General features: G+C 51.0%; 1 protein-coding gene across 27 annotated transcripts in view; it reads right to left on the reverse strand.

The window, feature by feature from the left end:
- The window catches only part of LYRM9 (LYR motif containing 9), an 82,801-nt gene extending 70,095 nt beyond the window's left edge, over positions 1-12,706 (reverse strand). For 14 of the 27 annotated variants that reach the window (XR_011247002.1, XR_011246989.1, XR_011247001.1 and 11 more), the window contains exons 1-3: positions 12,624-12,675; positions 2,068-2,210; positions 508-600 (exon numbers count right to left, since the gene is read on the reverse strand). Coding sequence is in view for 4 of the 27 variants with exons in the window: in XM_069542696.1 (XP_069398797.1) it covers positions 508-600; positions 2,068-2,193 (219 nt within the window). In the remaining 23 variants the exon portion in view is untranslated. Of the gene's footprint in view, positions 1-507; positions 601-2,067; positions 2,211-3,065; positions 3,220-10,090; positions 10,203-10,474; positions 10,667-12,623 lie in introns of all 27 variants that reach the window. The other 13 variants (XR_011246991.1, XR_011246992.1, XR_011246995.1 and 10 more) reach the window with 9 other exon arrangements.
- Positions 12,707-13,590: the final 884 nt, after the last annotated feature.

Raw genomic sequence — 13,590 nt, forward strand, 5'->3', positions numbered from 1 at the left:
TCTGGTCTGATCCCTGAATTTGAAAAACGAATCCTAGAGCCCACAGCTGGAGGATCTGACTCAGAAGGACCGGAAGGTGGGGTATGCTCCAGCTCTCAGGCTGCTCTAATACCAAAGTGTGAGGCCCGGCAAACCTGTCTATATTCTGACTCCCTTCCTGCCTCCACCAAAACAGATACTTGAATGTTTCCTCAGTAACCCGGCCTCACCCACCCAGCTTTCCTCTCAAGGCGGCTGTCGGCTTTGGTACTATTGTTGCCAGAGACTCCTCTCTTCCGTCTTCCTGTAGCCCCATCTTAGCTTATTCAGCAATGTTAGGCAGAAGTTTGCCTTTAGGGATTGAGGATGTGCACCCCTTTGCAGAAACTGCAATGGGAGTTGCGGGGGCGGGCGGGGAAACAAACACTCATCAGTCTCAACTGTGGGGCTGGGGCGACCCCTAGTGGTCACGGAGATTATAGCCCTCAACTCCCAACTTGCAGGTGGAAGCAGGAGCCAAGGGCTTACTTTGTTCAGGATCCAGTCGGCATCTTCGATGGCTCTCTTAATAATCTGCTGGATCCTCTCAGGGTTGTCCTCATCCGAATGAACCCGGAAACTCTGGGGGTTTAAGCATAAGACACAATGACTTGGCAAAAACCAGGACTGGCAGCTTCAGAGCTGCAGTCGAGGGCCAGGCATGCGGCGGGCACAGGGTATTTGGCATTGCTCTTACCCCTCCACACACAGTTATTACGATCCCGCCCTGAGGTGAGCAAACAGGCTCCAAAACCCTAACTCACCACTAGGCAACAGCAGCAGCATCTGAATCCAGGACTGTCTGACTACACAGCCTGTGCTCCTACCAGCAGGGCAGCCGTGAAAGGGAAGAGTGAGTTACCCGAGTTACCCCCGAATAAAGCTAGGTCCAAAAGTTATCAGGCAGCAGGGGCCTAACGGACGCTTCCATCTCTCTGCTGCTCCCAGGAAGCCTGCTGTCAGCGGGCTGAGCTCGCCGCATGCCTTCTCCCCGGGGAAGAACAGAGTTTCTCTGGGCCCCTGCTGGAAAGCCAGGCAGGGAGGGAAGGGGAGTGGGGAAGGCGGCTTTGGAAAATCCAGCCAGGCCCAAAGTGGCACAATGTGTGTCTGCTGTTTGCTTTGGCCAGATGTTCACCTTTGAGGACCAACATGAGACTCAGGTTCACTGGTGTGGCAGTCACAGCCCTTCAAAAGAACTGGTTACTTCTTCTGACCTGCCACTCTCCACCCTACATGCCCTCCTACTTATCTTTAGGAGCAACTCAAATGCTCACCTGCAGGAAGTCCTCTCTGATTCCCTCAGATAGTTAATTGCTCCTTCTCCATATTTCCAACAGCTCTCTGTTGCTACTTTTTTACTTTCCACATCATATTTCTATACATTTTAGTTTTTAACTTTTTATTTGGAAATAATTTATAACCTACAGAAAAACCATAAGAATAATAAGAAAGAATTCCCTACTGGAAACACCAACTGTTAATATTTTGCCACGCTGGCTGTATCATTCTCTATACGAGTTTGTATAAAAACCTGAGAAAGCATTTAAAAGTTTCAGGTATCATGCCCTTCATCCTTGAATACTTCAGATGTGTAAACACGGGCATTCTCTTACTTGACCACAGCAATCAAAATCAGAAACACTGACATAATACTATTATCTAATCTACAGTCCATATTTCAGCTTCATGAATTTCCCAGTCATCTTCTTTCTCATCTTTTTTTCTGGTCCGGGATCCAATCTGGGATCACTCCTGTCAAATGATGTTGTGCCTCGCACTCGATTTTCACTATCCCTTCAGCTGTCTTATTCAAGCCTTGGCACAGAGTTGGCATGCCCAGATGATGCATTCCGTTTCCTAAACAGAAACCAGAGAGGAGCTGGGCTGCCCAGCACTGCTTTCTGGTAGCTCTTACTCAAATGCCACCACCCCACACCATCACCACCTGAAAGACCAGCCCTGCCGCTGCCGCTGGCCCCCAACCCTGTGACGTGTCCCCTATCACAGGAACCCCCACCCCACCCCACGCCCAGTGTACCCTGCTCGCACCTGCCTGACGGCATGCTTGTAATGCTCCTGGATGCCCTTGGTGGGCAGCTGCCGGCAACAGCGCAGCAGGTATCGGTAGAGCTGCAGCGGCGTCTGGACCAGCTCCGCCCCCGGTAGTGGGGCCATCCGCCAGACCTCAGTCCCTGAAAAACACACAGCATCACTTCTAGGCATCCAACCAATACTTTGCCCTGGCCCCCAGCTCCCAGCACTCTGGAAGGCAGGCGTATTTGACCCAGTGTGAATGGAGGCCAGATCCCCACAGAACCGAGCCCCTGAGCTCAGGCTGGGCATCAGCCCTGCAGAAGGCTCATCCCCGAGCAGGCCCACAGGGACGAAGGTGGGAGGCACGGCTGCATGCTGTGGTCTTTCTTCTGGAGACTGACAACAAGTGAGAAGACCCTGCATCGCAATCATGGAGAAACCAGCTGACTTCAGGAGGAGGGAGCGGAGAGTGGAGAAGATGTCCAGAAGTCTGAGCCTCACTATTCAAAGTGTGGTCCGGCAGCACTGACATCACCAGCAGCTAATTAGAAACACAATCTCACCCCAAAACAACCAGGCCTGCAATTTAACAAGATGCGCACAGGATCCTGCCTGGACCTCGACCATAGCATCTTGCCTGATGTCCCTGCCTGTAGCCTGTCACTCCCCAGCCGCCGCCACACTGACACCAGGATGAGCTCTGGAACCAGGGTGCTGGGCTCACCCCACTGTCAGATGCAAGGATCTTCTCCCAGATCCCCTGAGCCAGCAAGTAGGTCACCTCTTATGCCTATGCACACACGGCCCCCTTAGCCTGGAGCTCCCTTCCCCATCTCCTCCACCTGGAACCCGTGCTTGTCCTTCCAGGGCCAGCTCAGTATCACTTCCTCCAGGAAGCCCTTTGTGACTGTCCCTTGCTTGGTGTGTGTGCGTGGGGGGGGGGGTGGGGAAGGGGGCTGCAGTGCCCTGTTTCTGAAGCTGTTATAGCACTTCCCACATTGCCAGGGACTCACCTGCTGCCAGGCCTCCAGAGCCTGGCCCGGGCCCCAACACTTCACTTCATGCCGTTTGTGGAACTGGACTGAACAGAATCTGTTATCTCCTGTTATCTCCTCTGCACAGATTTCCCCTCTTAGAGAGAGGCTCACTGTGTTCCAAATGGAGGAGCTAAAAGACCAAGATTAAGTGGTTGGCCTTGGTTTAAAAGTAACATAAAAAGAAGACACACAACCTGCATTCCCTCTAAAAAATAAAGAACTAGAATACTAAATCTAATCTATCTTAAACTAGGAAAGGAAACTCACTAAGGAGCTAAACTAGGAGAGGAAACTAAGGAAGAGCTAAACTAGGAGAGGAAACTTACCAAGGAGCTGGTTTCAGAAGCTCTTTCATTCCATTTCCAGCATATTATCTTCCTGGTAACAATGTCTATCTCCACAGCTAAATTTCCCAAGTGCTCCTTGTATTCTGGCCTCTCACTCTCACACTGGGGTGGGCTAGTGGCTGCTGGCCCCCACCACCCATCCTCCCACCTGGTAACATCCTGGGACAAGCCACTGGGGATCCACCCTTCCAGGTGTCTGCCCCTAAGGTCTGGATGGGGCTCCACTCCAGGCCTGACCATTCAGAGCCCTTCATCTACATGGTTGTTGGGACTGGCTCACAGATGGGCACGTGACAAGCTGGTCCAATCAGAGCAGATCTCACCGCCTCTGCAGGGGTGAATGAAACGGCTCCACTTAGACTTGATGCTGAGAAGCCACCTTGCCTCCTCTTGAAGCCTGAGACTGAAGCCACATGGCAGATGGCAGAGCTGAGACCCTGAGTGACGCCAAGTCTGAAGAAGTCACCTGAGCCCAGACACCACGCCCCTGAAGACAGCCCTGCCCCTAGATTTGGGTTCGCTGTTTTGCCACTGGCAACCAAGAGGGTCCTGACTGATGGAGAGACCCAGCCCTCCCACACTCTGCGTCCCCAGTGAGCGCCGATGGCCCCAGCTCTAGGAAGAGTGCGAACAGGGCAGGGCGCAACCTGCCAGTCCAACTAGCCACACTTCAGCACAGCAGAGAGGGGAACCACATATGGTGGGGACAAAGACTTTCAAGGGCCACCCACAGAAAACATACCCGAAATCCCCAACCTGATGGGCAGGGCAGACTCCCTGGGCAGGCTTCCCCAAACTATATAAAGTGCTAATCAAACATTGTAAAATGCTAGTCGTGTAACAGATGGTTACCATCTGCAGTTTTTAAAATTAACACTTGGAGAGAATGCAACTTTGTTACATTACTTAAAAACTCAATACTTAGAAACCAACCCAGCAAGTATGGGCGGGAGATTATTTTCAGCTCAATTATAATACTTAGTCATTCTCAGTAATAACAAGCAGAGAATGCCTGTGTGGGTCCATCCAGAAGAGTTTAAAATGCTTTAATTTAATTTAAAGCATGGGTTCACTATTATTTAAGGCACAAGGAACTTCATATCACCATTGCTAAACCTGTAGTCAAACCCTGCAGCTAGGAAGGCTTACTTCTCACATCCTGCTCTTTGAATTTGACCTTAGCCCCTACCTTGGCTCCCTGCCTCATCAGAGACACCTCTGACTTCCCAAAGCCATCACAGAGACAGCCCGCCTTCTCCTCAATCCCCGTGCCACCGGTCTCTGTGTGTGTATGCATGTTAGTCACTGAGTCGTGTCCGACTCTTTGTGACCCCATGGACTGCAGCCAGCCAGGCTCCCCTGTCCATGGAATTCTCCGGGCAGAATACTGAAGTGGGTAGCCATTCCCTTCTCCAAGGGATCTTCTTGACCTAGGGATTGAACCCAGGTCTCCTGCATTGCAGGAAGATTCTTTACTACTGAGCCACCAGGGAAGCCCACCACTGGTCTCTGAATCCTAACAAATTCTACCTCTGGACACCCCCTCAAATCTGTCCCCTCCTATTTCCGCTGCATACACTTGGCTCAGACTCTTATCACAGCTCAGGCAGACACCTGCAAGAGTTCCCAGCAATCTACTGTCTGCCAATTTATTCTGCAATCAACAGCCAGGGTGAATCTTTCCAAAACACACATCACAGCAAGTCATGCTCCTGCTTAAAGCCCCTGATGTCCACTCCAGCCCCATCACTCATGACAACTTTCCCCAAAACATGGGACAAAGATGAAAATATTTTAAGCAGTATATGGACCAACATCTTTTTATTGTCATGCTTTGATATTTATTTTCATGTGTAATGAGAAAAAAATTCCATAATCTCATAGGTATCACAGCTTAAAACAGTTTAAAAAATGAACGGGCAGAAAAGTGATTTTTTAAAATGTATCAAGCAAGTGAGAATGGAGTTGAAATCTGGATATGCCAAGAGTCATGAAAGCAGTACTGAACTTTGGAAAAGCACTGGTCTATAGAATAAATTCCATACTGCCTTCCTCCAAGACCCCCTCTTGATCTGGTCCCTTCCCACCACACCTCAACGCATCACCCACTACTCGCTACTGAGTCCAGGCAAACTTGAGCTCTGATGACACACTCCAGACACCCTGTCACAAAGAGTGAGACAGGACTGAGCGACTGGGCACACTGAGCACAGGCCGCCTGGGCACAGGTCACGTGGGTATCTGCCACCTCGGAAACAGGTTCTTGCGGAGTTACAAAGAGCCAGATAATGAGCTCATGCACGCCTGCTGCTGCTGCTAAGTCCCTTCAGTCGTGTCCAACTCTGTGTGACCCCACAGACGGCAGCCCACCAGGCTCCTCCATCCCTGGGATTCTCCAGGCAAGAACACCGGAGTGGGTTGCCATTTCCTTCTCCAATGCATGAAAGTGAAAAGTGAAAGGGAAGTCGCTCAGTCGTGTCTGACTCTTCGTGACCCCATGGACTGCAGCCTACCAGGCTCCTCTGTCCACGGGATTTTCCAGGCAAGAGTACTGGAGTGGGGTGCCACTGCCTTCTCTGTCATGCACCCCTATGTGGGACTGAATCAGCCTCTTCCTGCTTTGAACTTTTCTGGAAGATCTTGTTGCCTGGCCTTCCAGAAATGTCTAGATCCTTACCCAGTCCTCCAGGGATTTCCCTTGATCTCTGAGCTTCTAACACTCTTTCAATAATTTCCTTTTGGTTAATTCCTCCTACACCAACATGGAATGAGACTCACCTCCTTATCTGTTTGCCCACAGCCTGCTGTACGTGTAGGAATCATCCTCTGCTTTCCTGTCCATCTCCCTGCCCAATCAAACCCCACGAGGGCAAGGCCTGTGTCAGACCCTCCGCCTCGGTGCCCAGGACAGCCCTGGGCACCCAGTGGATTCCTCCATCAGTGCTTGCTGACTGAATGACCTCAAAATCCAAGCACTCCCCAAGCTTGAGAAAACAACAACTCAGCCTCCTCCCTGCCTTTTCAGTCCAAAGGTTAACAGACGGTCCTGTTCTCCTGCCCACTGTAAAGTGAGGACCACTGCCTCCTCCATGCCTCGGTACTTCTGGGCATCACCTCTGGCAGAAACACCCTACTTTCCCACCCAGATACTCCAGGCTTCTTCCAGCTTCCAGCTCATCCACAAGAACTCTTGCAGGTCACCAACACCTCCTATTTCACTGAGTCTAGAGAGGCCCTCAGACCAGAGTATCCTCAACTCCCCTCCACCACAAAAACCTGTCTTCACCTGAGAGCCAACCAAGACGCTAAGCACAGTGCAGGTTGTTTTACAACCCTCTGATGAAAAGCATTATTATCCCACTTTGCAGATGTGGAAACTGAGGCTGAAAAGTGGGCTGACGTGCCCACGAACACACAACCAGTGAGTGGTGGAGCTGGGTTGTGGGCTCTGGCTCCAGCTCCAGTGCCCCAATCTCCCTAAGTTCTTGGAGAAAAGGGGGCCTTTCCTTTTCCAAGGACTCCTTAGGCCTGGATTAACCCAACACCCTTCTCAACCATTGCCTCTTCAATCCCTCCCTATGCTCAGCCAGACTGAGCCTCTGAAAACAAAACTCTCTCATCTTTGAGCCCGTTGCTTGATATCCTTACATGGCATCCACAGAACCAACCCAAGGGTCTCGAGTATGTGTGTGTTTGTGGTGGAGTGGGGTATTGAAGACGTTCCCCAATCAACCCCAATCTCCACCCCATCTGCAACCAAATCCCCACACTCCCCACTCTTCCCAGCTCTGCCTCCTCTGTCCCTCCCACAGTGCCTGGCATGCAGTGGCCACTCAACAAAGGGGTGTCAAGATTGAATCCTCCCTCTCTCCAACAACAGTTAGGCCACTTCTCTGCCCCCGAGTCCTGACTGAGTAGAACCGTGAAGCATGCGGGCCCCACACCATGGCAAGGCTGATGTGAGGAGTAAGAGACACGCGTGCCTGGTTTACGGCAGCAGCACACGGATATGACCTCCCTCTCCCGGGCCCTGCTCTGACTCTGGCGGAGCAGCAAAAGGAAACACAGTAAGTCAAGATGCCCTTTTCGCGCTTCTATCTGAAAGAACCCGCCTGCCGATACAGGAGACACGAGAGATGCAGGTTCAGTCCCTGGACTGGGAAGATCCCCTAGAGGACGAAACGGCAACCCACTCCAGTCTTCTGGTCTGAAAAATTCCACGGATAAGAGGAGCCTGGTGGGCCACAGTCCATGAGGTCGCCAAGAGTTGGACACGGCAGAGCACACGTGTCCACAATAGGAACGGCCCGCTAAAGGAAGCCTTTGGTGCAAACTGAGATCAAGAGACGTTTGTGGGTTTCATCGACTCAGTAAGCTCTCCATACATCAGAGGGGAAGAAAAAAATAGACCTTTTTTCCTTTTACATCAAACTGCAGATCAGGTGAAATTTATTTAGCTTTTTCCCCAAATCAGAAGTGAGCTCTGGTTACTCATCCTGCAGCCTTTAATGAATTAGAAACTTACAGAAACACCCGAAGTAGCAGGCTCACGGGAAAAGGTGTTAACTTGAATGAATAGAAATAGTGCAAAGTAGGTCACCCTTCAAAACCAGGATGCCAAAGCCCTAAAAGCGACCTCCGCACACCAGGTGGCAAAAAATCTCTTCTTCCTGGTGGGGAGTCACCCAGTTTTTCTCCCTCAACTTCCCTCTCAGCAGTGCACTGAAGTCCTTTTACTTCGGAGCTAAGATCTGCTCTGGAAAATTTTACTCACTGTTCTGAGCTCCGCCTTTTGGAGCTAAAGTCTCCCTAACCTACTGCCAAGTCCAGACTGTCAGTATTCAAGGTCAGTCATCCCAGAACCCCAGCCTTATATTTTCCGAGATAAGCACGCTGAAAGTGCTGTAACACCCATCTCACCGACCCTCCTCTCTCTGGACACACCCCCTCATTATCCATCTCACTCTTACACATACTCCAGAGGGAGAAACCACAGTTTGCTTGTGTTCTGACCAGCTCCGTGGGCACTGGAGCTCATGGGGCAATTCCCAGCTCCTTTACCTGGGAATGCAAGGAATGCAACCCAGACTGCCTTCTCTACTCCAGCCCTCATATGGCCCTGGCATTTGACTCAAAGGAACTTTTGTTTCCCCGTCTTGTATTTTATTAATTCAGTCCGGAGTCACAATCTGCCATAATCTCTGGGGTACCAGATCCTGTCTGTTATTCAATTCAATTCACCACAACGAACGCACAGAAATAATCACATACGCGGCACAAATGGGGCACAAAGAGACAGTAACTTCAGCAAGCTCTGTCAGCCACTCCTGCAAGGCCATTCGGAGCATCTAGCCCATGTGTGACTCTGGACTCAGCCCTAGGAGCACAGAGGGGAGCACCTGATGGGTTACCTGGCTCTCCTACCCCGAGCTTCTGCACAGCTGACGGCGTCTTACCACCTACCACTCAGGGAGTGATTAACATGTGCCAGGGAGGTGCTGAGAGCTCTTCATGTGTTATCTCATGTATCCTCAGAATGGTCTAATGGACGGGGTATCATTAGCCCCATTTTACAGACAAGGACTGGAACTCTAGAGGTAAGCAACTTGCCAGAGGCCACACAGCTAGTACACGGGCAGGTGAGGAATCAAACCTAGGCCTATTTTATTCCAAAGTCCATGCCCTTACCTGCTCCTAACACCACCTATGTCCATATCTGAGACACTCACAAATGTCCAGATCAGTGCTAAGGACCCCAACGAGAACTCTCCCCAGGGCTTGTCAAGACCAGGTCCTAGCATCCATGGAAGCACTTGACTATACTATGTCCAGCTCCTGTTTTCCAACCTTCTCCATAAACCCTTGTTCCATGCTTTTCAGAAACCCAAGAACCTCATCTATGGCTTCCCCCTGAATACAGATGAAAACACAAGTCCCAAGACTAATGTCACTTACACAACCAAAGGAGTAACCAGAGAAATACCAAAACAAAACAAACAAAAAAGCTCCTAGGAAACTCTGAAGAGTTTGTGGACGCTTCAAAAGAGGATGACAGAATACAGGAGAATGAGACAGAATAAAGAAAAAGAATGAAAACAAAGTCACAAAGGGAATTTCCTGGGAGCCGCACGATATCACCATCAGAGATGCTGAGAAATAGGGCTTTGGCTCCATTTAACCCCACTGTCTCTTTCCCTAACCTGTGCCCTGACAAAAAGACACCTAAAAATAAATGGGGGGAAAAGTCATACATTAAAAATGAAAGAATGGAACTACAGAAAATAATCAGAAATTCTGCCCCAATGAGCACTGATACAAGCTAAATTAAGCCTGAACAGCCCATTGTTTAAATATGCAATTATTCTTCGGGATGAGGAAAGTCGCAATACAGGAACAGAATGGTTCTGCTCCCCCCAACTCCAGGGCTCCAGCTTGCATGCACGTTCTCTTAAGTTAGAAAGGGAACAACCCTTGCTCCTCCAGTCTCTCTTCACATGGTCAAGGCTCCAGCCCCATGTCCCACCCTTGAGCCCTGCAGCCTCCCTAGATACTACTTCTGTTCCCAGCTTTGTAACAATGCCTCCTAATCAGACTCTCTCCTTCCAGTCGGGCCCCCACAGTGCCACCCACAGACACATCCTACAAAAAACATACCCTGCACCAGCCTCTGTGGAACGTTTTTTATCCAAGTCTGGTTGGATGAAGTCTATTTCCATCTTCTCTCATGAAACTCACCTTCTCTGGCCTTCTGCCTCCTCCTCCGTACCTGGACAATGGAATATGTATTTCACGGGGCCTGGGGGGTGGGGAGGGGTGTTTGCAAAGATCACACAAACTCACGTCAGTACGGTGCCTAGGGCAGGGTCTGGCACAGTTGGGTACTTGGACGTCTTACCCTTCCCTACTGTACCCGGCTACCCATAGATGTCTGTGAGCTTCTGGGGGACAAAGACTCTACTGTATTAGTTATCCACAGTCAACATTGCCCGGGAACATAACAAAATCTCAATAAATGAATACTAACGGCGTCTCACTTACCAGAGAGGAACTAAAGGCAGGAGGAGGGGACTGTCCTGAAGACAGGAAGCCAGCAGGTGGCAGAGCCGGGTCTCAAACTCAGGTCCTCGGGCTCTGAATCCACAGCTCTATCACATGTGCTGTCTCATAGGATCTCAAACATCGCATTTGTAGGCCCAAACCACCCTGGGCCTTCACCTGTTAGGGGTGAACCTGGTGAGGTCATCCCCCAAAAGCAAACCAGAAACACCATCCAAAAGGTAAACATGCTGGCTGCAGAGCTGAGCAACCAGCAACCTGAGCTGAATCTAGTGATATTTAGACTGCTTTGTGCCAACAGCTTTGCCCACACAGGCCACCACAGTCTATTCGAGGGTCAAAGAAGGGAACTGGCACGGCCACCAGGTGCCAGATACTGGGCTGGGTATTTCAAAGGGGCTACTTAAACTGAGGCTCAAGGTCACACAGAAGAACCTGGTAAGAGCCGCAGCTGGGCCTCTCTCTTCTTAACTCAAGCTCCTATACACACCAGGGCTTGTCTCCAAGGGCCCTTGAGCCAAAGGCTCCTAGTTTACCATTTTCCTCTCCTGCTCCTCCTCCTTCTGGCCTCCTTGCTGGCCTTCACACACCTAACCACTCTTCAGGGCACCCACGTGGCTCACCCACCTGTGTATCCAAGTCTCACTTGAGACCTTCTCTGACCACACTACAGTCCCGCCTACTTTGCTTCACAGCATTTTTCACCACTGTATATATTTAATTATTTCTCTTTGTATTCATTCCCCCTCTGGAATGTAAGCTCCACAAGAGCAGGGAGTTAATTTTGTTCATGGCTGTATCCTTAGCAGAGTGTCTGACACACAGAAGGCACGTGCGTGTGCTGAAACAGTCATCAAGCACCCATAAAGTGCTAGATGCTGGAGTTACAGAAACAATCAAGGTGACCCTTCACCCCAAGAAATTTACACATTAACAGAGGATTAAAAAAAAAAAAAAACAACACCCAAGTATTAGCTAAATACTACAGATGGTGCAGGCTTCCCGCAGTGGCTCAGACAGTAGAGAATCTACCCGTAATGCAGGACATCCAGGTTCGATCCCTGGATTGGGAAGATCCCCTGGAGGAGAGCATGGCAACCCACTCCACTATTCTTGCCTGAAGAATCCCATGGACAGAGGAGCCTGGCAGGATACAGTCCATAGGGTCACAAAGAACCGGACGCGCTGAATGAAGCAACCGAGCATGCACAGTGGTCAAGAACTCCCCTGCCAGTGCTGGAGACTCAAGAGATGCGGCTTAGGTCTCCGCGTTGGGAAGACCCGCCTGGAGAAGGAAGTGGCAACCCACTCCAGTACTCTTGCCTGGAGAACTCCATGGACAGAGCTGCCTGCTGGGCTACAGTCCCTAAGAGTGGGGCACGACTAAGCACGCACACGCACACCACAAAGTGGAATTCAGGTCCTGAGAGACTGGCACACGGGGTCCTTCACCCAGCCAAGGGTCAGAGAAGGTTTCTTGAGAAAGGGACATTAAATCTAAGGGACAAGGAGAGTGCGGCTGGGTGAAGGCAGGGAGAGAGGCCTGTGTCTTGTGACTAAATTAAAAAGACCCTGAGCTGTGCGCTTTAAGGGGGTGAACGGTATGCCGTGTGAAAACAAACAAAAGGAAAGATTAAGTCCTAAGGGCTCAGGAGCCGGCCACGGACTCGATCTGTTAGGCAGAAGAGTAGATAAAGGTGACTCCAGGTCAGCGCGCTCACGGGGTGCTGCGAGCACTCGGGCCGCGCAGGGGCCATGACTGCTTTGAAAAATTGGCAAACCGAGGCCCGACAGGTACATTTCACCAGGAGGCCCGGCGCCCGCAGACCCCTGGGCTCCTCGTGGCGCCCCCAGGGCCCCTCCCCGAAGTCTGGGGCCTTCTCCCCCGACCCCCGGTCCTCAGCCTGCCCCTGCCGCGAGGCCTGCGGCGTGTACAGGGCGCCGCACTCCGGCAGACACGGCCCTCTGGAGGCCAGAGGGTCGAGAGAGCGGCGCTGAGCCTTCCACAGGCCGCGCCAGGTCGAGGGCGCCCCGAGGCCTCCCACTGCAGTCCCTCCCTGCCGCCCCAGGTGTCTCCGGTCCCCGCGAGCCCGCCCGCGCGCCCGCCCTCCGCCGGCGCCGAGCGGCTCACCCGCCTCCGCTGGGGAACAGCCGCCTCGCACGCGGCGGCCACGAGTGCGCCTGCGCCCCCGCCGCCGAAGCACCGCCCCCGCCAGGCGGCTGTGCGCCGAGCGCCCTCTTCCGGCCGCGCGTCTGTTCCTGGGGGAACTGTATTGGGTGCCCTTTTCCCTGATCCGAGACCACCCTGTGAAAAAAGAAAACTGTCCAACTAACAGCCTTCTTCTCGGAGAAGGAAATAGGAACCCACTCCAGGATTCTTGCCTGGGAAAGCCCACGGGCAGAGGAGCCTGGCGGGCTACCGTCCATGGGGTCTCAAAGAGTTGGACATGACCAAGTTGCCTGAGCAACAGCCTTCTTGAAACACCCACTCTTCCTTTTGGCTTTTGCCACCTCAGAGACAGGGCTCCCCCCATTTTCCTGAATATGAATTGCTGCTAAAATATGGGTGTTCAAGGTCTGCGAAAAGGCTTGCAGGAGGACTTTTCCTAAGCCACTCGTGTTGATGACGGAATTATATTTGGATGGGAAGCTGTGTATTGAGTCATTTCATCAAATTACAGTCCCATAACACCTGTCAAAAGAATAAATATGACAGTAATAGTCATGCTTCCTTTCAGACCCATCTATAATTATAATTGAGGAAAAGAATACAGAATTTAAACTCATAGCGACTGCCAGTATCTTTCTTTGAAAATGAAATAATGCTGTTTTATTAAATAGGCTCTCCCTGCTCTCTAATGTTTAGAGCTAAAGTGCTTCTCTGAATTGATTTAAATACAAGTTTTATATCCTGAAGGAAATAAAGATGAGTCTTTATCTTAAGACAAACCCGCTGTTCAATGATGCTGCTGATCTTCTCTCAGCTGATGCCGAAAAGGGAGTTAGGTTGTTAGTGGGTAATATTGCTTCTGCTCACATCTCCCTTCTCCAGGGCTTTTTAAACCTATTTGTAATGAAAAGGCTGATTTCCTTACACA

Source organism: Ovis canadensis, chromosome 11, assembly GCF_042477335.2.
Source record: "Ovis canadensis isolate MfBH-ARS-UI-01 breed Bighorn chromosome 11, ARS-UI_OviCan_v2, whole genome shotgun sequence".
NCBI lineage: Eukaryota > Metazoa > Chordata > Mammalia > Artiodactyla > Bovidae > Ovis > Ovis canadensis.